Source organism: Ursus maritimus, unplaced genomic scaffold (assembly GCF_017311325.1).
Source record: "Ursus maritimus isolate PB19 unplaced genomic scaffold, ASM1731132v1 scaffold_24, whole genome shotgun sequence".
In the NCBI taxonomy this organism is placed as follows: domain Eukaryota; kingdom Metazoa; phylum Chordata; class Mammalia; order Carnivora; family Ursidae; genus Ursus; species Ursus maritimus.
The window spans coordinates 28,807,040-28,830,216 of NW_024424897.1; the positions used below are offsets into that span (position 1 = coordinate 28,807,040).

Consider the following 23,177-nt stretch of genomic DNA (forward strand, 5'->3'; position numbering starts at 1 on the left):
CTTTTGTTTTTCTAATCTGTGAAACAGTAAGAATGTTACTGGTTTCATAGAGCTATGATAGGATTAAGTGATACTGCTTGTAATGTTTTTAGAGCACAGCTAGCATATAGGTCTAGTATAGAAAATACAGCGTTCTTTAACAAGTACAGAAAGAACCACAGGACTCTACCAGCAAAGTATATGACTGCCCCTATTCCTATCTTCTTCAAGAGGTTTCCCTTAGAATCACACAGATTCTTTTAAAAAGGGTAGGGGGGAATGTTATGCCCATTGAGCAGATTTACCTAGAAGCAATATGAGCTTTAGAAGCAGGCAGCCATTATTCCAACTCTAGCCAAGCTATGTATTAGCTTTATTTTTCTTAATTTCAGATTACATATTTGTAAAAATAAAGTGAATTCTACTTGCCTCCAGGATTGTGGAGACTACATTCAGATAGGTTTCTAGTTCCAGGTACTTCACATATTTTATTTTATTTTATTTTATTTTATTTTATTTTTTTGGTCATTTTTTTAATAATATTTTTATTATATTATGTTAGTCACCATACAGTATTTTAAATAAAGGTTATTTTCTTTGCTTCCACTTAGCATTATGACTTACATAGAAATACATGTTTAGAAAGTGTTCTTTGGAGGGGCGCCTGGGTGGCTCAGTTGGTTAAGTGCGGACTCTTGGTTTTCGGCTCAGGTCATGATCTCATGGGTCTGGAGATCAAGTCCCACATCCATGGGCTCTGTGCTCAGCAGGGAATCTGCTTAAAAGATTCTATCCCTCTGCTCTTCCTCCCACTCAGTCTCTCTCAAATGAATAAATAAATCTTTTTTTTAAAAAAAAAAAAAAACGTGTTCTTTGGAATTGAGATTGTGGTGAGTGTTTTGTTCCTGATATCCAGAAATTTTACCATTGTTTCTTTCTGGGATTCTGCCCCTTCTCTGACCTTAACTTGGTTGTGAATTCTACTGTCCTGCTTCCAGACCATATTAACATTGGCTGAGTTGATTTGCACCCCTGGGAATTAGGGGGCTCTTGAAGAAAGGGGCAGAGCACAGAAAAAGAAGACTGCAACCACCATAACACGCTTATATGCACATGGGGAGAGAAGAACTTCTCCCCAGGCATAGCTGAGATCCTGGTTCCATTTACCCAGCCATAACATCCTGAACACACTTCTTAGTGCTGTTTCTCCTGTTCGTAGTGTCTCGATTCTATAATACAAGAAAATTTTATAAAACTAAAACAAAAGAAATGAACAAACAAAAAAAAACCCACCTCTTACATAAGAAGTAGCAGTTATGTTAAAAATCTGTCCAGGGGCGCCTGGGTGGCACAGTCGTTTTGCGTCTGCCTTCGGCTCAGGGCGTGATCCCAGCGTTCTGGGATCGAGCCCCACATCAGGCTCCTCCACTAGGAGCCTGCTTCTTCCTCTCCCACTCCCCCTGCTCGTGTTCCCTTTCTCGCTGGCTGTCTCTCTCTCTGTCAAATAAATAAATAAAATCCTTAAAAAAAAAAAAAATCTGTCCAGACAGTTCGTTCCTTCCTAGTTCTCAATCCCTGTTGGAAGGCCACTGACACCACCAGTAGCCACTGCTAAAGTTGACTTTCTCTTTAAGATTGTTTGATTGTAGGGTTCAGAGAAGGTGAAATATTTTCCTAGAATCTATAACATGGAATGGAGATTAGGTGGGTGATGTCACAAAAGAGATTTCAACAGCGTCAGCAGGCTGTAGTTATGCCTAAGGTAGTGGATAAATGGCACCATCTGAAACAGCCACTCACCCTGGATAAGCAGGTGAAGAAGATCAGTTACAAGTAGGACCAAACCTATTATAAGGAATACCATCACAATAACGACGTTTCATTCTAGATTTTAGAATCCCAGGTATTAGCTCACTTAGGTCAATGAAATAAGTCAAGCAGAGAAAAGCAGAGAAAGACAATTATATGGTTTCACTCAGTCGTGGAACATAAGGAATAGCAGGGAGATCATTAGGAGAAGGAAGGGAAAAATGAAGGGGTGGTAAACAGAGGGGGAGATGAACCACGACAGACTATGGACTCCGGGAAACAAACTGAGGGTTTTAGAGAGGAAGGGGTGGGGGGATGGGCAAGCCTGGTGAAGGGTATTAAGGAGGGCACATATTGCATGGAGCACTGGGTGTTACATGCAAACAATGAATCATGGAACACTACATCAAAAACTAATGATGTATTTGTATGGTGACTAACATAGCATAATAAAAAAGAGGAAAAAGAAAAATTCAAAATAACAAAAATAGAAAAAACTAGTTAACCCCTTGGCCCAACTACAATTGGTTTTGACATCCATTTTAAATGTAAGACTAAGGACATAAGTCAGAACAAGCCCTCTTTGATCTCTCTAGTCATCATTTCCCAGGGCCAAAGAAGGGCTTGAAGAACTGGCCCAAGCTGACCGCAAAAAGCAAGGTCTGGAGGGACAGGAAGCCCATCTTATGGCTAACTGCCATCACCTGGAGACACCCGACTCTCCAGCAGTCTTTGGCATCACTGGAGATTGTTAACATGGCTAATCAGATGTTAATTGCATGCACAGGAAAAGGAAATAAATTCCGCTTCTGAAAGGCAGCTGGAAAGGGCTTGGACTGCTCAGGCTCAGATTTACATTCCAAAGCAGTTCTGAAGCCAAACACACTCCCCGCCTGAGCAGGAGGAAAGCCCCTCTCCTGTCCTCAGCTTTACTGGAAAACACAACTCCCAGGAGGGAGGGTTAGGAACCCACAGTTTACTTGGCGGCGCCCCGTAAGTAGTCCCTCAGGAAGTAGAGGCGAGACAAAGGACGCCGGCTCCAGGGGCGTCCCTAAATTCGAAGCCAATCCCTCTTCCCATATATCACCTCCTTTAAAGGACAAGGAACACACCTCCCCAAGATCTCTGGGGTGCGGGTGGGGGTAGGAAGTATTTCTACTCAATTCGTTCGATGGTTAAATATTTATTTTGTGGGTGCCAGACACCGACCTAAGCGGTTTACATCCTTAATTCTCACAAAAATCCTGAGATTTGTGTTATTAACCCCATATTTCCTTCTCTACAAAGGGGAGCAGGAGGCGCGGAGAAGAGCAGTAACTTGTCCAGTAAGCGGCGGCATCATAGCACGGGTCTCTAATCCCCAGGCTGTGCCCACCCCCCCTCCCCCGCCCCAGGGCCACCGGCTCCGCGGGGGCGACAAGCCCACCTGGGTCCCCAGCCCGCGCGCGCCCGGCGGTTCTCGCGGGGGCTCCACGCGGCCGCCGCTGCCCGCCCGCGCCCCCTGCAGCCGGGAGCGCCGCCTCCTCGCCGCTCCCGCGGGGCACGTGGCAGGTGCGCTGACGCCCCGTGTCCCCGCCCCCGCGCCCCACGCCGGGTGCCCGGCGCCCCGCAGCGGCCGGGCAGGTCGCGCAGCCTCTGCCGAGCCCGGGAAGCGCCCGGGCGAAGAGGAGGAGCCAGGGGCACCGAGCGGGTGGAGTCGGGAGCCCGAGAACGGTGGAGGCGGATTTCCTGGGCCCGGCTTGGTGGGGCTACTATGGCGTTTGGGAAGAGTCACCGGGATCCCTATGCGACCTCCGTGGGCCACCTCATAGGTAAAGAGAGGGGGAGGGAGACGCCAGGGCCGGCTTTGGGGACCCGGGGGCCCCTTCCCGCTTGACTCCATTCTCGGTCTCATCCAAGTTTGAGGAAAGCCTTCCCCTCCCCCTGCAACTTTCCCAGGGCACCCGAATCCTACCCGGCCCCTTTGAGGCATTTTTTTATGGCTGACTCCCCCTGAAGCCCCCCCTTACGGTCTGCCTCCCTTTTGGTGCTTCCTGGGGCGTGGAACTGAACAGGTGAACCACGCGCGAAATTCAGGTGTGGAGTGTCGGGGCCTGTGCAAGGGGAAAGGGGAAACTTCTGAGCCAGGGGAAAGTTGTTCGTCAAGTGTGCTGCTCTCACTCGAGGGCCAAGTGTGCAGTGTGGCTCTGTCGGTTGTACAGAGCAGGGAAAGACGGCTCAAGGAGGTTGAGTGATGTGACTTCACTGCGAGAGGCAGGTCCCTTTAAACCAGTTCTGTCTGGCGCCGAGCCCTAACAACCTGAGTTACTTTTTCTGGGTAAACAAAGAGAATGAAAATGCCCAGCACTGGAGTGAGGGAAGCAGGGAGTAGAGGAGCAGTCTGGGGTCACCAGAGGCCTCCAGAGGGACCACGCAGGTATTTGCCTAAGTCCTTTCTTCTGTGGCTGTACTCCGAAGAATGTAGTTAGGGAAGCGGAAACCAGGGACTGGACTGTTTTTACCAGCACCGGCTCCTTTCTTCCTCCTTGCGTCCAATCCTCCCTTGGGAACCGGGTGTGGCACAGGGCCTGTGGATGCCAAGCACTGCGTGATAATGTCAGGAACTTAGTGGGGTGAGGAAATCCTGAGAACCTGGTGGTTGTAGTAAGAAGACTCCGATTTGGACAGTTTTGTCTGCAGCTCAGTTAACAGGAAACAGGCCAGGCAACCTGAACCTACCTTATAAGGTTCCCCCATCTTTAGAAGATGGTGAGAGTAGCAATCACTGAGGGGAAAATGCTTTCTAGACCGTTGCGGGCTATATCCCTACTGGATATTAAAATGAACTTTGAGCAGAAATAGATTCAGACTGCATCTTCCTAGGGCTGCTGAATTATTTAATTTGTAAATATTTGCTGACTGTCAGCTATATGCCTGGATCTGGATGAAGCAAAGAGGAAACATGGTCTCAACCCTCAGGGAACGTGCACTCTTGTAGGGAAGACAGACACAATTGGGTAGTGACTGCGGTAGGGTACCTTTGCAATACAAGAAAACTGCGAAACACTCACAACTTAAAAAAAGGGAGAAACTTTGTCATGGCTTTTGAGGGGTGATTAGGAGTTTTCTAGGGAGATGGGAGGAAGCGTAAGGAATGGAGAGCAAGGAATCTGGCCGAAGGAACAACGGTATTTGTCTAAACAACACAAAGTGGGTTAGCATTATCCATGGAATGCCAAATTCAAATAGCTCTTTTCCTAGATTGGAAGCAGGCTAAGCTCTGGGGTTCTCTCGACCACACCCTATTCGTTCTTCCTCTTCACTATCCTTTTTAACTTTCTCTCCATTCCCCCTAGACCTCATGTTTTCATGCTGAGGATCTTCTCCTTTCTTGAAGGAACTATATTAAGCTCATTTAGGTTGTGTTCTATTACTCTTCCCAGATGGCATTTTCTGTTCTTAAGGAGAATGTCTGGAGAGGGAAAAATATCTGATTGTTTGATGGGGTTCCAGGTGCAGAAGCATTCAAGTCTGCACAGTGCAGCTTTGGTTAGTACAGGTGCTGGGAGTGACCTTGCTTTAATGCTCAAGACACAGACAATTTCAGTAGTTCCGATTCTCTTTCTCAACATGCTCCCCCCAAGAATAAATGGCTTAAAAAAAAAGACATCAAATAACTTAAATTCTAATGCTACTTCTACCTTGTACTGGCTGTGTAGCCTTGAGTAATTTCCTTAACTTTTCTGAACTTCTGTTTCATCATCTGTAACAGTGGGTTAAATGAAGTTGCATAAGATAAAATACTTTGCACTATGCACTCGGCATTGTAGGTGGCTGCTCCGTAGGTGCTTGTCTTCAGAAAGACAGGCCAGCAGATGGAGATTTAGCCAACCCGTCCTGGCCCTACAGCCGGGTGTTGAGCCTGCAGCTTTTATTAATAGGTCATTCATTACTGCTGTAATGGCAGCACTCTGAACTTGGGTTCTGATTGATTCCCAAATTACTGGGAATTGCTCAGGGAAAAAAAAAATCTTTGTCTTTTGGTAATATAAACTTCATGGTACTTGGAAGTGAACGCCAGGCTGATTATTTCAGGAAGACCAGACATTTTTTATTCTGTTGTAGCTCAGACTCAACACAACAGCTTTTTCTTTGCAGAAAAGGCTACATTTGCTGGAGTTCAGACTGAAGATTGGGGCCAGTTTATGCACATCTGTGACATAATTAACACTGCCCACGATGGGTGAGTACAGAGTGTGGTGCATGCATTTGCCTCTGATAAGAAGCCTCGCAGCTACAGCACGTTTTTTCTTACACTCTTTGGTTTTCTTGTTGAGTGTTTTCATCCCCCCCTTGGGCACCCCTATGTCTGGTTGAAACATAAAGACGGCTGCTGATTTCAGCATGTGGACTATCTGAGAATCCATTATAATTTTTCTCTTTGCCTTTTCTTTAATAGTTTTAAATTTTGTCTTTGTGAAGCTCCAATTCCTTTTTCTTTAAAGAAAACAGAATTGTTTCCTCCTCTAGAAATTCCCCCTGTTCTGATAGCCAGTATTTTATGCTACTGAAACTGAAAAATATCCAGAAGCTGGTGAACTCCTGATGGTGACCTGTCCTGGGTAACTGTCATTATTAACCAGTAAATAATCAAGTAGTCTTTTTTTTCCCCCTCGTTATAAGACAATTTTTTCTTAATGTCAACTCGCCCACGTTCATGCTGTGTTCTTAAATGATGTGCTATGTTTTGTTATGCTTTTTAAACTTTAGGGAATAAAAGCTTTAAAAAAAAATCAGTAAGGCCAACTACTTGTGACGTTAGTCTGAGTTACAGGTTGTTATAAAGGGATACAATTCTGTTAAGCTTCCCGGGCACATTCAAGCGATAACTGATAGCAAAAAGATTTGGTCTAGTTTATGTTGATTGTTGATGGAGAAAACATTACACTTAATTACTGACTATATTAAATGAGTGTATTAAGGTTATGGTGTTTTCCTATAATCTTGGTTCCTCTGAAACTTTTCTTCATGGATGATATTAATTTCTTCATTGATAATATAAAAAGGGAATCTCAAAGTAAATTTTTTCCTTTCAAAAAAGTATCTTTATTCTTAAACTCTTCTAAGAGTTTAATTCTAGATTCTATATGTGATTTTTTTAGAAATATAATCTATGTATTTATAGTAGTTACAATTCTATCTAAGCATGTATAATTGTCATATAATAGAAATTCTACCCATGCAAACACAGACAAAGTTGGACGCTAATATATAAAAAGAATTTGTATTCTTTTTTCAGTTTTATTGAGATAGAATTAGCATACAGCACTGTAAAAGTTTAAAGTGTATAGCATAATGATTTGACCTAGATATATTATAAAATGATTACCACAATAAGTTAACATCTGTCACCCCATATAGTTACAAAAAAAGTTTTTTTTCCTTCTGATGAGAGCTTTTAGTGTCTACTCCTAGCAATTTTCAAATATACCATACAGCAGGGGCGCCTGCGTGGCTCAGTCCGTAAGCGTCTGCCTTCATGCGCAGGGCTCCCTGCTCTGCTGGGAGCCTGCTTCTTCCTCTCCCACTCCCCCTGCTTCTTCCTCTCCCACTCCCCCTGCTTCTTCTTCTCCCACTCGCCCTGCTTCTTCCTCTGCCACTCCCCCTGCTTCTTCCTCTCCCACTCCCCCTGCTTCTTCCTCTCCCACTCCCCCTGCTTGTGTTCCCTCTTTCACTGGCTGTGTCTCTCTCTGTCAAATAAATAAATAAATAAATAATCTTTAAAAACAAAAAAACAAATATACCATGCAGCAGTGTTAACTGTGGTCGTCGTATTATACCTTACATCCCCAGGAGTTATTGCTCTTATAGCTGGAAGTTTGTAGCTTTCGACCACCTCAAAGCAAATTTTGATCCTCTACTTTTACATAATTCTTTCTTTTATAACGTAAAATGGTAGTCTATCAGAAGCTGACCTAATTAGTCAGAATTCCTCCTACATCACCTGGAGGGTGGTCAGGAAATAGTCTTAATCAAAAATGGTAACCTTCATTGTTTTGGGAATTACATTTCCTGCAAACCAGTATTGTGCATTGATAGAGGGATAGGGATATGAGTGCATTTCACATGTAGTGCTTTCTAGGTAATATTATTATGTAAATATTCTATTAGAGTCTCTCGAGGGGGTAGATAGTATTGTCTGCCTAGATGTATGAGGAAACACTTGTGAGAAGTTAAATAATCTGCTCAAGCAGAATCAGGACCTTGGTCTTCTTAGCCACTCCTCTTTTCACAATGCACATTGGTTTTCAGAGACTGCTTATTTTCAGCAATGCCTAAATTGATGATTTCACTGTGTTTATTGCTGTAGGCCAAAAGATGCAGTAAAAGCTTTGAAGAAAAGGATTTCCAAAAACTACAATCATAAAGAAATCCAACTCACCTTGTCAGTAAGTACTTTCAATGTTATAATCAAAACTCTAGGATTTCCCAAGCCATAGGCACATTTTTTGTTTTATGTAAAAAAGGAAAAGAAAAAAATATATATTATTCTGAGATAATAGAGCAGCAAAAAGTTATTTAGAGTATGAATTAAAACTGAAAATTACAGAATTGAGAGGGTTTTGCTGATTGTCATAGCATTTAATTTCTTGGANAGAGTGTGTTCCTGGAAAATCAGCTTTTCCTGGTCAGGAGATGGGAACTGGTAATTCAAAACTTGTAGATACTGAGCCAGTCAAGAAGTCTGTGTACGTATTGCCCATGAGGAGAACTGAAGTCTTGAAAAATGCTTCCCTGTTAGCTTTTTACCTCACTTGAACAGCTCTGTGGAATTCTGAGGTGCTGGCGCTCGTTAAGTTTCAGCCAAGCTCTCCTGCGTAGTGTAATTTGGAGACTGTTCTTTGTTGGTTTAAACAGCGCTGTACACCTTATTGTCTCTGACTTGGGTGTGGGCATTTATTGGATGCATTCGCGTTTTTCCCCTCATCCTCGGCCATATGACCTCTTCAGTCACTTTGGTGAGTTGCCATTTTTACTATGGTATGTTTTGCCAGCCCTGCCTGCTGCCTGAGAGTGAGCTGTATGGCTTTCTCATTTCTCCCGCATGCCCTTGTTTACCTCAGCCAGGCCCCAAGCCACAAGGTGAGGGCCCTAACCAGCCAGCATCACCCTCCCCTTAGGGGCTCTGGGAGTTTTATCAAGAGAACTCTGGGGCTGAAGTGCACACAGCTGCAGTGTTTGAGTTTCATGGGGAAGAAGCCTCACCGCTTGCTTGGAGAGTAACAGAATGAGAACAAATGAAATGAATTGAATGGTCTTAATGCTGTCTCTGAAGAAACCCTTTAAGTTAGGATGTGGACATAGTTTTAGAGACCTTTTCCTCCTTTACCTCTTTTTTTTTTTTTTTTTTTTAACACCTCTCCCTTGTCCTTTTCTCATAGCAGCCACCTCAGGGAGGTCCCAGAGTGGAGGAACTTGAGAGATGAGTAAGGGCTAAAGCAGAACTACTAGAACCATGGGCTGATGATGGGGGAAAACCTCTGGTACCTAATAGATGCTCTTGACAACCCCATGGAGCAGTTCTGGTCTTAACTCTATTTCACAGATGAAGAAACTGAGACTCCATGAAGTTGTGGGGTCATCTTTTTCTCCATTATTTAAGAGGCATAGGCAAGATTTCAATTCAATCCTCAGATTGTAAATCCCAGGCCCTTACACCATACCACTTTGCTTCTCAGAATGGATCAATCTTCTTTGTAGAGTGACGACTGTGTTTCATTGGTGTCTTCAACTCTTTAGTCCTTGGTACAAGACCTGGTACATCAGTGTATCAGGGACTGAGCTGATTGACCTTCAGCCCCCATCCCACTCTCTTCATATCCAGGAGGACTCCGGGGCTAATGGAATATACTGTAGAATTGGAGTAGAAAGTGATATAGCTTTTCCCTAAAATGGAGGGGATCTGGGCTATCTCAAGGCTGCTGAAGGTTTGGAGAATTGACTGAAGAAGATAAGGGCAGAAGGTGAATTTACACTACTTATGTTTTAGCATATTATTTCACCTTCTTACAGTTGTTTATATACTGGGTGTGTCTTTTTCTTGTAGTACCCAGCTTGGCAAGAAATGCCTTTCTTGGCATTTCTGTGGTTGCTTCTACTGTGTCTCCCTATCTTTCTCCATCCTGGTTCCTTCTTCTGATATTGAGCTGGGACCCTTTACAGAGGAAGCAGGGTTTTTCTAGAGTGTTGTCTCTTCTGGCCATCCCCTTTCTCTTTGGGTTCCCATTCTTTCTTCCCTTCAGGTAGTCTGCTCTCTCAAGGCGTATTAGCTAGCCGTACTAGCTGCCCGTTCCCATTACCCGTCCCACCTCAGATAACTATGTCTTGCACCTCGTGTTTTCCACACCAGAACATGAGAACAAGCAAATCTAAAACCCATGCCAAAATAAGGGGGAGAGTTATGGGTTAGGGATCAGAATAGCTCCTCATTGTTAGGGTCAGAGTTCATTAAGGTACCTTCTTCTTGGCTTTTCTTTAAATAGGCCTTTGACTCTTGATAGCTTCCTGCATATTTGCCCAGTCACCTCACCTCTGACTACTCACTGCACTGCAGAGGTGTTTATGGCTTCAGAATGGACTTTAATATTAACTTAAGCCAGATGTAATTATGAGGGAAATTGGTCACAGAAATAATCACCCAATGTCTATCAAAGCAATTAAATGTTTACCAATCAATTCTTTAAAAACGAATCCTGTTGGGGCGCCTGGGTGGCACAGTCGTTTTGCGTCTGCCTTCGGCTCAGGGCGTGATCCCAGAGTTCTGGGATCGAGCCCCACATCGGGCTCCTCTGCTGGGAGCCTGCCTCTTCCTCTTCCACTCCCCCTGTTTGTGTTCCCTCTCTCACTGGCTGTCTCTCTCTCTGTCAAATGGATAAATCTTTAAAAATAAATAAATAAATAAAAATAAAAACGAAGCCCCATATGTGACACTTCCATTTTATTACTCTGAAGTGATGAGAGCCTGTCATAGTCAATTATAAATGTTTTTGAATTATGTGTCATTTGGTTTCTCCATGGACTTGTTGGCTTTGATTAGGTCTTTGACGGGATTGGACTACACTGTGATTTCGTACCAGCAGTTGGTGGAGAAGTTTTGTCAAGAAGCCAGTAGTTTTATTTTTTAAAAAGCATTTTGTTACCAAGCTTCATAACTCTTAGCCAGAGGCTAACTCTTTGAATGAGTCAATTGTGATAAGTCTCAGCAAGATACTATTATTGTCAAGTGGAAAGCTGTTGAACAGGTTCCTGGAAATCAATTAAGTAATAGGCCTTTGTGGGACACCACTAAGGTGGTGAGCTGCGGGATGCCTCAGAATTTGTGTAAAATGTGTCCATTCCTCCAGGAGCTCATTGTAGAATGAGCTCATCCCCTAGTGTGGCCACACCTTGGTGGAGTATTTATTCAGCTTTGTATGGCCCCAAAGCCTGGTTTACTGTGCTTGGTTCAGAAATTTATTGCAAGGACTAAAACTATCAAGTAGCTCTTTTTCCAGTCTTTCTAAGAAGAATACTATATCAGCTAATCAGCAGATTCTCTCCCGATACGAAATTGTCCATGGCAACAGATGCTCAAAATAGTTACCATTTATTAAGGCCCTGCTATGTGTCTGGGTCTTCATATACATTCTATTTCATTCAGGCCTTATAAGAAGTCTCTAGAGGGAGGTATTATAGTTCATTTTGCAGATGAGAAGACCGAGGCTTAGACAATAAACAACGTCCAAGTCCAGCACAAAAGGAGATTAGCGAGGCTTGAAGTCTTATTCTCTTTAGTCTCTCTTGGTCCCTTGGCTTCTGGGTTCCCTATCACACCTGAGAGTATGGTGTCTTAGTTGTCCTATTTCCAAAAATAGGTTATCTGAACACAGATAAAAAATTGTACCAAAGCCCAATTTTAAAATATGTAAAAGCAACGTATTAATTTTTCCAATTTGCCACAATAGATTCTAGTGCTTATCTCAGTGGGCTCTGGGGTGAAAGAGGTACCGGTGACATAATGAAAGAGATGAGCTAGAAGTAATTAGTCCTGAAATTCTAGATTCCAGTGGGAAAACAAAGGGCCGTGATTTGTGATCTCCAGATGTTAACTTTCTCAGCATTTCATGTTGACTCTCTGATTTTATGCATGTAACCTCCTGGGACTGTTACCCATTACCATAAAATCTCAGTGATCCAAAGATAAAAACTGGTTTGTGAAATATTTAGCAAGAAACTCCCCATTCATTTTACCGTTACGGAAAGGGAGACTTGGAGCCTATGTTGCCTAATGAGACTGCCTAACGTGTTGGATGAAGTACTTCTATAAATTCCCATTGAACTAGGGGTTCTTTTCCTCTCCATAATTTACCTAATAACTCCTCATAATGCATCCAGCAAAAAGTCATTGGTTATGCAAGTTTTCAACTTAACTTTCTCTAAACAACTTGCTTTAAAATATTCATCTCAATAGGTTGTGGATTTTGTTTTTATTTTCCTTCCCTTTAAATATTTTCTGTGTTTCAGGGGCTCCTGGGTGGTGCAGTCAGTTGAGTGTCCCTCTCTTGGTTTTGGCTCAGGTCGTGATCTCAGGGTCTTGAGATGGAGCCCTGCATTGGGCTCTGCACTTAGAGCATGGAGTCTGCTCGAGATCCCCTCTCCCTCTGCCCCTTCCCCCGGCTGGTGCCCTAGCTCGTGCATGCACTCTCTCTCAAATAATCTTTAAAAATCAATAAATAAATATTTTCTGTATTTCAGATAGACACATGTGTTCAGTTTTTGTATTTTCTGGTTGCCTTCTTAGCCACATTGCCCTCAAAACTACAGGTCTAATACCTTTCTTTTTTTTTTTTGTATTGTCATTCTAATGACACAGCACAGAGCAGGGCGGAGAGTCCATTTTCAAGGCCGCTTTTCTGCAGAGATGATTATGCCTATCCTGGTCACATTATGGTTTCTGTGACCTTTCTAACTTGAGAGGTGGCAGCATGGAAAATAGAGATTTAACTTTGTTTTTAGATCACATGTAGAAATCTGCTTTCTGCATACAGTTCTGCAATGCCAGCTCCTTTCTTCTAAGCCTGGCTTCTGCTCATGCTGCTTGACTGAAAATGCCCCCCAGGATCCCACTAGTGGGACTGACCCAACTAATTGACAAACCTACCTGAGTTTTCCTCCATTCACATCCTTAGCTGTTCTGACACACGATCCTTGAGAAAACTGCCCTCTTTTGATTTTCCCAGTGTTATGTTCTCTTTATTTTATGCTTCAGCTTCCATTGGTTGCTCTCTGATTGCCTTCATGGAGTCCTCTTCTGGCCTGTGTGATAGGTGAGCCCCAGTGTTCCAGCCATTCTTCCCTGCTCTTCCCACGCAGCCTTGGTGTCTCATGTTAGGCTCCCTCCCTCCTGAAGGCAGCTGTGCATGGCTAGCTCCGTTAAACGTCTCTACTTGAATGTCCCACCATCTGGTTTGCCTTCATCATCTCGGGCTGCTGTAACAAAAGTATCACTACTGGCTGGCGTAAACAACAGGCATTTACTTCTCGCAGTTGGGAGGCTATGAAGTCTAAGGTCAAGGTGCCAGAAGATCAGCATCGGGTAAGAGCCCGCTTTCTGGCCTGTAGATGGCCATCTTGTCTTCGCATCCTCACACAGCGAGGAGAGATCATCTCTCATCCCTTTTTACAAGGGAACTAATCTCATTCCTCAGGGCTACACACTCATGATCTAATGACTTCCCAAAGGACCCACTTCCAAATACCCTCACATGAGAGATTAGGAATGTCAACATATGAATTTGGGAGGGACACGGACATTTAGTCAATCGTACTGTTAAACTCAAAATATCTAAAATTCAACTCCTCGGGGCACCTGGGTGGCTCAGTTGGTTAAGCGTCTGAATCTTGATTTTGGCTCAGGTCATGATCTCAGGGCCATGAGATCAAACCCGGAGCTGAGCATGGAGCCTGCTTAAGATTCTCTCTCTCCCTCTCCCTCTGCTCCTTCCTGACCCGCTCGTATGCTCTCTCTCTCGAAAAATAAAAAATAAAATCCATCTTATTATTTTTACCCCGGACCAAACCTGCAACCCCATCCACTTCCAAATTTCCATCCAAGGTGCCATCAGTCTCCTGCAGGACAACAGCAGCTTAACATCCAGCCATCCTTTTCCAACACCCGTCAGTTGTAAAGTTCTGCCTTCATGATTCTCTCCTGTCTTTCCTTTCCTCACACCCATATCACCCTGGTTGAGGCCTTTCTGCCTTGGTTCTGTACTAGTGGGTCCCTACTGGATTCTCCATCCTCCCAGGTCCCCTTTGTAGAGTGCTGCTTGAAAGCCTTCCCAGAGTATTACTTTGCACTCATTAACCTTGCTCTCAAGTTCAGAATAGAGGTGTGATGGTGACAAACTAACAAAAATCCTTCACTGTCTTCTTAGTGCAGTGGCCAAACTCTTCCCATTCACTGCCACGCGTTTCTCTACAGTCTGCATGATGCCCCTCCACACTTTATCCACACCACCTTCCCAGTGTCTCCAGTCTGCCTGCATGAAGAAGCCCCTACAAACCACAGTACTCCTTTCTTCCTGATAATTTAAATGCTTTGTCATTCATTCATTCATTCATTCATTCAAATACCACTTACCTGGAATATAGCTCTATACTCCTTTGTACTTAACTATTTTTTAAAGCCCAGCTTAGAATCAGCTTTTTCCAAAAGTCTTAAGACCACCTGGTCCTAAATTATCACTTGGCTGTAACTAGGGTGACTGTGTGATTTATCATCCAGACCAGGACATTTAGAGAGTGAAAGGGGTATCATCGTTAATAAAGCCAGCACAGCAGGAGTGTACTAGAACTTCCCTGGAAACACCAGGACAAATGTCACCCAGTCTATAGCCCGTGTGTCTTTAGCATTTCCCATATGGCCCTTGGCATTTACTACTTTGGATTGTTGTTAATGCTCTAATGTTGGTGTCCTGACTCCCCGAGAAGTCTGTCCTCAAAGCTCTTCCTTCACGCCTTAAGTACTTCCTCACATTCCCAGAACCTAATGCTTTGCCATCAATTTTAGTAGACACTAAATCCTGTTTAGTAGGAATGCTGGTGGAAATCGTTACTCTGCAATTTTTACCGTATACGTAGGAGATGGTTTTGCCAGAGATATAATTAAATTTTAATTTTTCTGTCTAATTTAGCTTATTGACATGTGCATGCAGAACTGTGGTCCAAGTTTCCAGTCTCTGATTGTGAAGAAGGAATTCATTAAAGATAGTCTGGTTAAGCTGCTGAACCCCAGATACACCTTGCCATTAGACATTCAGAATAGAATCTTGAATTTCATTAAGGTAAGTCTATTGTATGCCTTATGAGATGGTAGACCTTAGGATTAGAGCTCTAATTACGTACCACTTGATCGGTTTGGTAATTCTCTGCCAACCTAGGATCAAGCCGGAGAACATTGTACCCTTTCATTTTCCAAGTCATAATAATTTCTTGGTATGGCATGGTGCCCTTATTCTGAAGAATTTGAAGTTATCTCCCTACTTTCACTCAGTTTCTACCTTATTCGTGTCAGGTAAGAAAAAGAGTCATGTGTACATTTATTTGGCATACATAGAAACTATGTAAGAGTATGCAACAGACCACTTTCAAAGTTATTTGGCAAAGGAACTACTGATGCTGTTTTAGAATCTATTAATACTGGATTCAGTACAGGAAGAAAACAGTAAGTACCTATTCCAGGCTTTCTTTAGAATGCTAAGGCATGGGAATTTGATGATTAGAAATATATTGTTTTTCTAGTCTCTGAAAACATACATTTTTGTCCCTGGCATTCAAAACCAGCTTTCTCTTTCTGAGTAAGATACATAATTATCAATCTCTCATTTTCTGTCCCCACCTTAAAAATCGTGTTTTAATTTTGCTGCTGTTCTAACTCTGGAACCATCTCTTGAATTCAGACTTGGTCGCAAGGTTTCCCCGGAGGCGTGGATGTCAGCGAAGTGAAAGAAGTGTACCTTGACCTTCTCAAGAAAGGTGTTCAGTTTCCTCCCTCAGATGCAGAGGCTGAAACAGCAAGACAAGAGGTAGGATGCCTTTCCTGAGCTCATACAGAATTAGATAGTATATTATGTGAGTCTTCTCTCTTTGAAAGGGACAACCCTTCCTCCATCCAATCTAAGCAAAAAGATGAATTTATGCGAAAGCCATCGCAATATCTCCTAGAATAACCAAGCCACAAGAAGGTTGGTGTTAGCTGGATCTTTGAAACAACAGAGAACCAACCACTCAAATGTCTTACACTTGTCTCTCATTGCAGACTAGCTTTTCCCACATAGTAGATAACGTAAGTCTTAAATTTTCATGTTAGAGCTTTAGCTTTTTCAGATTCCAAGCTCAAAAACCTTGGAAAAGGGACCAACCTGGGTTGATTTCCTACTTCTGAACAAATTAGCCGAGGTCATATAGGAACACAGTGGCTCCAGATGGAAATCATTTGGATAAAGCAGAGAAGGGGGCAATTTTCAAAAGAAAGAACTCATGCTAGCCAGGCAAGGGTCTCTACCATGGGGAGTCTTGTATTAAACAATAATAATTTTTGCAAATAAGGTTTTGAACTTGTAACACTCTTGAGTACCGATTATAATTCAGCTCTTAACTTTCTGTAATTTCCATAATGTGTAAACAGTCATTCTTCCCTTCTGTAGATTGGTGAATCGTGCCTTAATGCAAAAGCAGTTCAGGTGTATACCAGAAGTCTGATCTTTGCAGAGGCTTTTTCCAGAAGGCTGACTCTTCTACTCATGCAGTCTGTTCCCTGGCCACTAGCCACTTGCCCCAACCTCTTACCTGCCATGCATCTGTTCACCATGCCCCTTTTATTCTTTCTTTCAAGGCATAATATAGTAGTGGTGTAGGACCTTGTTACTCATTGTGTGATTTGAGGTATATATAATATGGGAGATTTTTAGGCATATTCCACTGTCCGTATTCCAATTAAACTCCTCAGTTTTACAAGATTTCTAGGTGACTTCTCTGGACCTAATGTCAAAACACTGGCCTGAGCCCTGTGCTTCATGTTCTTTGCTCAAAGTTGGAAATGAGGCATTGACTTTGAGAAGCATTCATTAGTAGAGAAGAAGGTGTCTTGCCAGTTGTAGCTTGGCATTTCTTTTTAAAAACCCAAAAAGAGGGCAGCAATAATCTCACATGGCAGTTTATCTTGTAGATCCTTGGTATAAACTAAGAGCACTTTATTAAATTGTAATTTAGTTACTAATTATAATAGCCACCTTTATTGAACACTTACTATATTATGACACACTGTTAGCACCCTTCTCAAAAAATGCTGGGCAGGTTGCACACTTGACAATTGACTCTGGGCCAACACCCTCTATCCAGGACCTTTGGTTGAGAAAAGTGATTGAGCCATCTGAATGGAAAAACTGGGCTTGGGGTGGCTGTGTTAATTCTAATAGTTATATTTCCATATTTCGCATTGATAGGCCACTCAGATCTCCTCGAACCCACCAACATCTGTTCCTACCGCACCAGCTCTTTCCTCTGTAATTGTTCCCAAGAGCTCTACTCTTACGTTGGTCCCAGAACAGGTAACAACAGTGACAACTATATTTATCGATGACTCTTTCCAACTGATCAGCACTTCATATACAGTTTATTTGTTCTTTTATTTATTTATTTATTTGAGCGAGAGCATGAGTGAGCATGCATGCAGGGGGAGGGGCAGAGGGAGAATAAGAGGGAGAATCCCAAGCAGCCTCCGTGCTGAGCACAGAGCCTGACATGGGTCGCAGTCTCACCACCTTGAGATCCTGACCTGAGCTGAAACCAAGAGTTGGATGCTTAACCAGCTGAGCCACCCAGGTGCCCCTGCAGTTTTTTATTCTTCTTAACAACATTAGGAGGAGGAGACACATTATTACCCTCACTTTATAGAGGAGAAGACTGAAGCTTAGTGATAATACATGAGTTATCATGGTTCAGTTCTAAGTAGAATGAACCTATGGATTCTGTCTGATTCTAAAGCCCACGCGCTTAACCATTATGCTTGGTCAGTGGCTTTGTCTTTGTGGAGGCTGGGCTGTAGAATGGATCTTGTGTCAACCGACTGGTTCCTGTTGCTCCTGATAGGACTGTCCATATCTTGTTTCAGGGAGCTCAGTAAGTGGTAGCCTTATTGCTGGCATTAATTGTGCCAACTGACTTACATTTACTTTTTTTGTTTATATTTGTTAAAAAAGGTCCAGTTAATCAGTTATTATTGATGCCTACTATGTTTTGCTATGAGGAAACTGCCATTTAAGACTGTATTATCATTCAGTATTTTATAAGAATCCATATGGTTGATTCCTCTTAGAATTTAATGCAAGAAGAAAAAAAGTGTTTTTCTCTTGATTTTTTTTCCTTTTCTAACACCTTTTCTAACACTAGAAAATGCTCATTTTTTTTCCTCATTGGTTTTGCTGCGAGCATTTACCTTTTTGTCCAGGTTCCCACGATAGTCCACCTCCTCCCTTCTCCATAGTGGTTCTAATCTGACTTTTTTCCCTTCACTTTTAACTTTCTTAGAGCATATTTGTAGCATAAATCTAGAAATTTATTACATGAGATCTCAAGTCCTTTTAGAAGGCAACAGATTGTACATTTATAAAACAATTAGGTATTTATATAAATTTGAAAATATTAAATGTCGCAAAAGCCTTTTTCTCTACCAGCAAATATCGCCTTGGTAGCAGAAAATAACGTAACCGTTCTTCATGTCACACTTGTGTTGCTGTCCACAGATTGGAAAGTTGCACAGTGAATTGGATATGGTGAAAATGAATGTGAGAGTGATGTCCGCCATATTGATGGAGAATATTCCTGGGTCTGAAAACCGTGAAGACATAGAGCTTCTCCAGGTGTAGTATGATTTCCGGGACAGTCAGTCACACAGTCTTTTAAGGTGTCTTCCATCTCAAGGCTCTAAGAATAACTTTTAATATTATCTAGTTCATCTTTGGTGATTTCTTTTTTTTTTTAAAGATTTTATTTATTTATTCGACAGAGAGAGAGACAGCCAGCGAGAGAGGGAACACGAGCAGGGGGAGTGGGAGAGGAAGAAGCAGGCTCATAGCGGAGGAGCCTGATGTGGGGCTCGATCCCATAACGCCGGGATCATGCCCTGAGCTGAAGGCAGACGCTTAACCTCTGTGCCACCCAGGCGCCCCTTCTTTGGTGATTTCTTAACATAACAAGAGGCAAGGATGACTTTATCACAAACGTAATCATTACTTAGACATGGTTCTTACTCTTTCACAATAAATGATTTAACATCGAATCATTTATAGTCTTGGTCATATACAATCTGTTAGTCACTAACTATTCAAAGTATGTACAAGTTTCCTCTATATCCATCCACTCAACAAACATATTGAGTAACGACAATGGTGGTAGAGGATATAGAGGCGAGGAGGCCGGCCGTTCTAGTCCCCAAGGAACTTATGTCTAGTGAGCAAGATTGTTTTGTCAACAGCCAGTTTATTTATTTTTTTTTAATAATAATTTTTTATTATGTTATGTTAGTCACCAAACAGTACATCATTAGTTTTTGATGTAGTGTTCCATGATTCATTGTTTGCGTATAACAACCAGTGCTCCATGAAATATGTGCCCTCCTGAATACCCTTCACTGGCCTATCCCAATCCCCCCCGCCCTTGAAGCCCTCAGTTTGCATCCCAGAGTCCATAGTCTCTCATGGTTCAGTCCCCCTTCTGTTTGCCCCCCCTTCATTCTTCCCTTCCTTCTCCTACCGATCTCCCTGCTATTTCTTTTGTTCCATAAATGAGTGAAACCATGTGATAATTGCCTTTCTCTACTTGACTTATTTCACTTAGCATAATCTCCTCCAGTCCCGTCCATGTTGCTGCAAATGTTGGGTAATCGTTCTTTCTGATGGCTGAGTAATATTCCATTGTATATATGGACCACATCTTCTTTATCCATTTGTCTGTTGAAGGGCATCTTGGCTCCTTCCACAATTTAGCTATTGTCAACAATAAGTTTAAATAAAGTATTGTAGATGCTGTAATAGAAATTTGTTTATCATACCTTGGGATTGGGTGCAGGCAAGGAGAACGGTGAGGACCTTTGGAGAGGGTTAGATGAAGGCAGCACTCACTCTGTGGGGGAAGACATGAATGGTGCATTTGGACCTGTACGAGCATGTGAGGAAAACCATGAGTGGTTCATAATTACTGAAACCATGGCTCTCCCAGTCATGTCCCTGTGTCTGTACGTCCATATACTTTTCCCTCTAATAGTTCTTATTCTCAATTTTAAATTTCAACACGCACTTTGACACATTAACTTAGAGGAGGGAGAAATCAGTTTCTGAGTCTTTTTCTTCCCAAACAAGTTACAGAATCTTACCCTATTTTTACATCCCTCTGACTCCCACTCCCTGCTGCTCATGTTGCTGTTATCTTTCCTTTAACTTTGTAGACTGTTAGTAGATAATGTTTTTCTTGATCATTGCTTATTTGAGAAAGAGAAAATTGTAAAAATTTCCTCTTTCAACATTCCTACTTGAATATTCCTGCTGTGTCATTGAATCACTATTAGTGGTAAACTTTGGGTGTTTGCATGTCCAAAAATGTCTTTTTCCTGCCATATTAAGTGCTAATAGTTTGGCTAGACACAGAATTCTCAGTGCAAAATTCTTCAGTCTTTCCAAAATACTGCTTCATTGTTCCCTTGTACGCAGTGGTGCTGATGAAAGTATGAGGTTATTCTGATTCTTGAGTCTTTTATAGTGTTTTTTTCTTGTTACATTAATGAGTTCTGCTTACTTTAGTATTTCTGCAGTTTCACAGTATGTCTAGGGATATGTGTGCATGTATGTGCATGTGTTTCCTTTATTTATCCTGCTTAGTACTTGATAGACCTTTTTGCCCTGTTGCTATCTGGGTATTTTAATTCTGGGAAATTCTCAGCTCTTCAAGTATTTATTTTCTGCCACGTGGTCTCTTCATATGCAACTTTTTTTTTTTTTAAGATTTTATTTATTTATTTGACAGAGATAGAGACAGCCAGCAAGAGAGGGAACACGAGCAGGGGGAGTGGGAGAGGAAGAAGCAGGCTCCCAGCGGAGGAGCCTCACGTGGGGCTCGATCCCAGAACGCCAGGATCACGCCCTGAGCCGAAGGCAGACGCTTAACTGCTGTGCCACCCAGGCGCCCCCATATGCAACTTTTCTTAAATGATGAAACTTCCAGTTGTATTTTTCTTATCGCTCAACATTTTTTTTTTTTTTTTTACTTTTCATCTCTTCATTCTTTTGTGTTGTAGTTTTAGGCGCGTTCCTCCATTCCATGTATTTCTCTGAAATTTGCACATCAGTTTGTCTCTTCTAATGAACATTTCATTTCAAAAATTGTGTTTTCTCAGGGCACCTGGGTGGCTCAGTCAGTTAAGCATCCAGATCTTGATTTCGGCTCAAGTTATGATCTTGGGGTTGTGAGATCCAGCCCAGCATGGGGCTCTGCACTCCGCAGGGGGTCTGCTTGGGATTCTCTCCCTCTGCCCCCGTCCCCCTCTTTCTCTCTCTCTCTCTCTCAAATAAGTAAATCTTTTAAAAAATTGTTTTCTTAATCATTTTGGGGTTTTGTAACTTTTTTTTCATGGATGTGCTTTCCCCTTCTATCTTTCTAAGGATAATAATTATTTTTAGGTTGCTTTTTCCATTTGCTCTATGGATTCTCATTCCTTGAGTTCCAGTTCTTTTCTTCCTCACTTCTTTCAGTTACATTCCTCAAGTATCTGTTGGATTGCTGATAGTGAGCTCATTTTTCTGCGCAATTCTATGCAATGCAGCAGCCTGCATTCTCTGTGCAGCTCACCTGTGCCAGGCAGGAGGACACACTTGCAGTGGCATGTGCTTGGTACCGTTTTCAGAGTGTGCGGGATTGGTAGGGGATGATGCTGGGTGCGATATGTTGATAGCTGGTCTTCTAAGGTCTATGCTTCCTACTTTTCCTGCATGCTACCGATTACTGGAAGTAATACCCCATGTCTCTGCCCCAAGCATTGCTCCCATCTGCAAGAGATACTCCTTTCTCAGCTCTCTCGTCTCAGATGGGGAGAGAGGCATGGGCCTGTTTGTCCTGCCTGGTTGTTTCACTGCTGTCCCTCAGCTATCTCTTAGCTGCCCCTTGTGCCATCTTGTTCTAGCCTCCGTAGTCTCTGGGCATGGAGCATCCTTCATTTTCCTTCCGTGTTCTGCAGCAGTACTCCTTATGGGCAGTCTTAGATGTCCTGGATTATGTTTTCCCCTCATCCAGGAGTTAGCAAACTGTGGCCAGTAGGCCACATGCAGGCCTTTGTTTTTGTGCCACCTATGAACTCAGAATGGCTTTTAAATTCTTAAAAGATTGTTAAAAAAAAAAAAAAAAAGTTTAGGGGCACCTGGGTGGCTCAGTCAGTTTAGCGTCTGCCTTCGGCTCAGGTCATGATCTCGGTGTCCCGGGATCAAGCCCCTCATAGGGCTCCATGTTCAGCGGGGAGTCTGCTTCTCCCTTTACCCCTCCATCCCACTTGTGCTCTGTCTCTCTCTCTTTTTCTCTCCCAAATAAACAAGTAAAATCTTTAAGAAAGTATTCATTTCGGGCGCTTGGGTGGCTTACGCGTCTGTCTTCAGCTCGGGTCATGGTCCTGGGGTCATCAGGCTCCCTGCTCAGTTGAGAGTCTGCTTCTGCATCTGCCCCCTCCCCCGCTTGTGCTCACGCGGGTACACACGCTCTCTCTCTCTCAAAAATAAACAAATCTTTAAAAAAATTTAAAGTTCACTTCTTAAGCTGTATCTACGCAGGCCCACTTCCATAGATCACTAGGGAGTCAGATATACCTCTTAAGGAACCCTGCACCACCCCCCACCCACAATTAATGGGTTTGAGTTTGTGGCACCTCCCAGGTCCCCAGGGATAAGAAGAGGATTTAAAACCACAGCCTGAGAACGTAAAGCTCCAGGTGGGGAGTGGTAAGACCTGGTCTGTACAGGTCACTGAGGACCTTCTGTACCATGTCAGAGTGGGCTTTCACTCTGATGGCAGAAGGGAACCATCGGGATAGAAGCTGAATGACAATATAACCAGATAAAATTTTAAAAAGTCGCATGTGGTGACATTGAGATAAGTTCTAAAGAAGCAAGACAAAATTCTAGGAAACAGCTGAAGACATCATTTACCACTTATCTTATACTACGTTCTATGTGTGGAAAATGACCTCTGTGGTCAAATAAGTTTGCAAAACTACCTTCTATTTCTGGAGGTTCATAAAGCTTCTTCGTATAGTTAAGGTGCCTAAGAGTCTT

The 23,177-nt window shown here is 42.8% G+C and overlaps 1 protein-coding gene across 3 annotated transcripts in view; it reads left to right on the forward strand.

The window, feature by feature from the left end:
* Positions 1-3,434: 3,434 nt before the first annotated feature.
* Positions 3,435-23,177, forward strand: part of TOM1L1 (target of myb1 like 1 membrane trafficking protein) — a 54,824-nt gene continuing 35,081 nt past the window's right edge. The window contains exons 1-7 of one of the 3 annotated variants that reach the window (XM_008710870.2): positions 3,437-3,599; positions 5,926-6,010; positions 8,138-8,216; positions 15,003-15,152; positions 15,768-15,893; positions 17,313-17,417; positions 18,612-18,728. In XM_008710870.2, the coding sequence (XP_008709092.2) occupies positions 3,542-3,599; positions 5,926-6,010; positions 8,138-8,216; positions 15,003-15,152; positions 15,768-15,893; positions 17,313-17,417; positions 18,612-18,728 (720 nt within the window). In that variant the 5' untranslated portion in view covers positions 3,437-3,541. Of the gene's footprint in view, positions 3,600-5,925; positions 6,011-8,137; positions 8,217-15,002; positions 15,153-15,767; positions 15,894-17,312; positions 17,418-18,611; positions 18,729-23,177 lie in introns of all 3 variants that reach the window. The other 2 variants (XM_008710871.2, XM_008710872.2) reach the window with 2 other exon arrangements.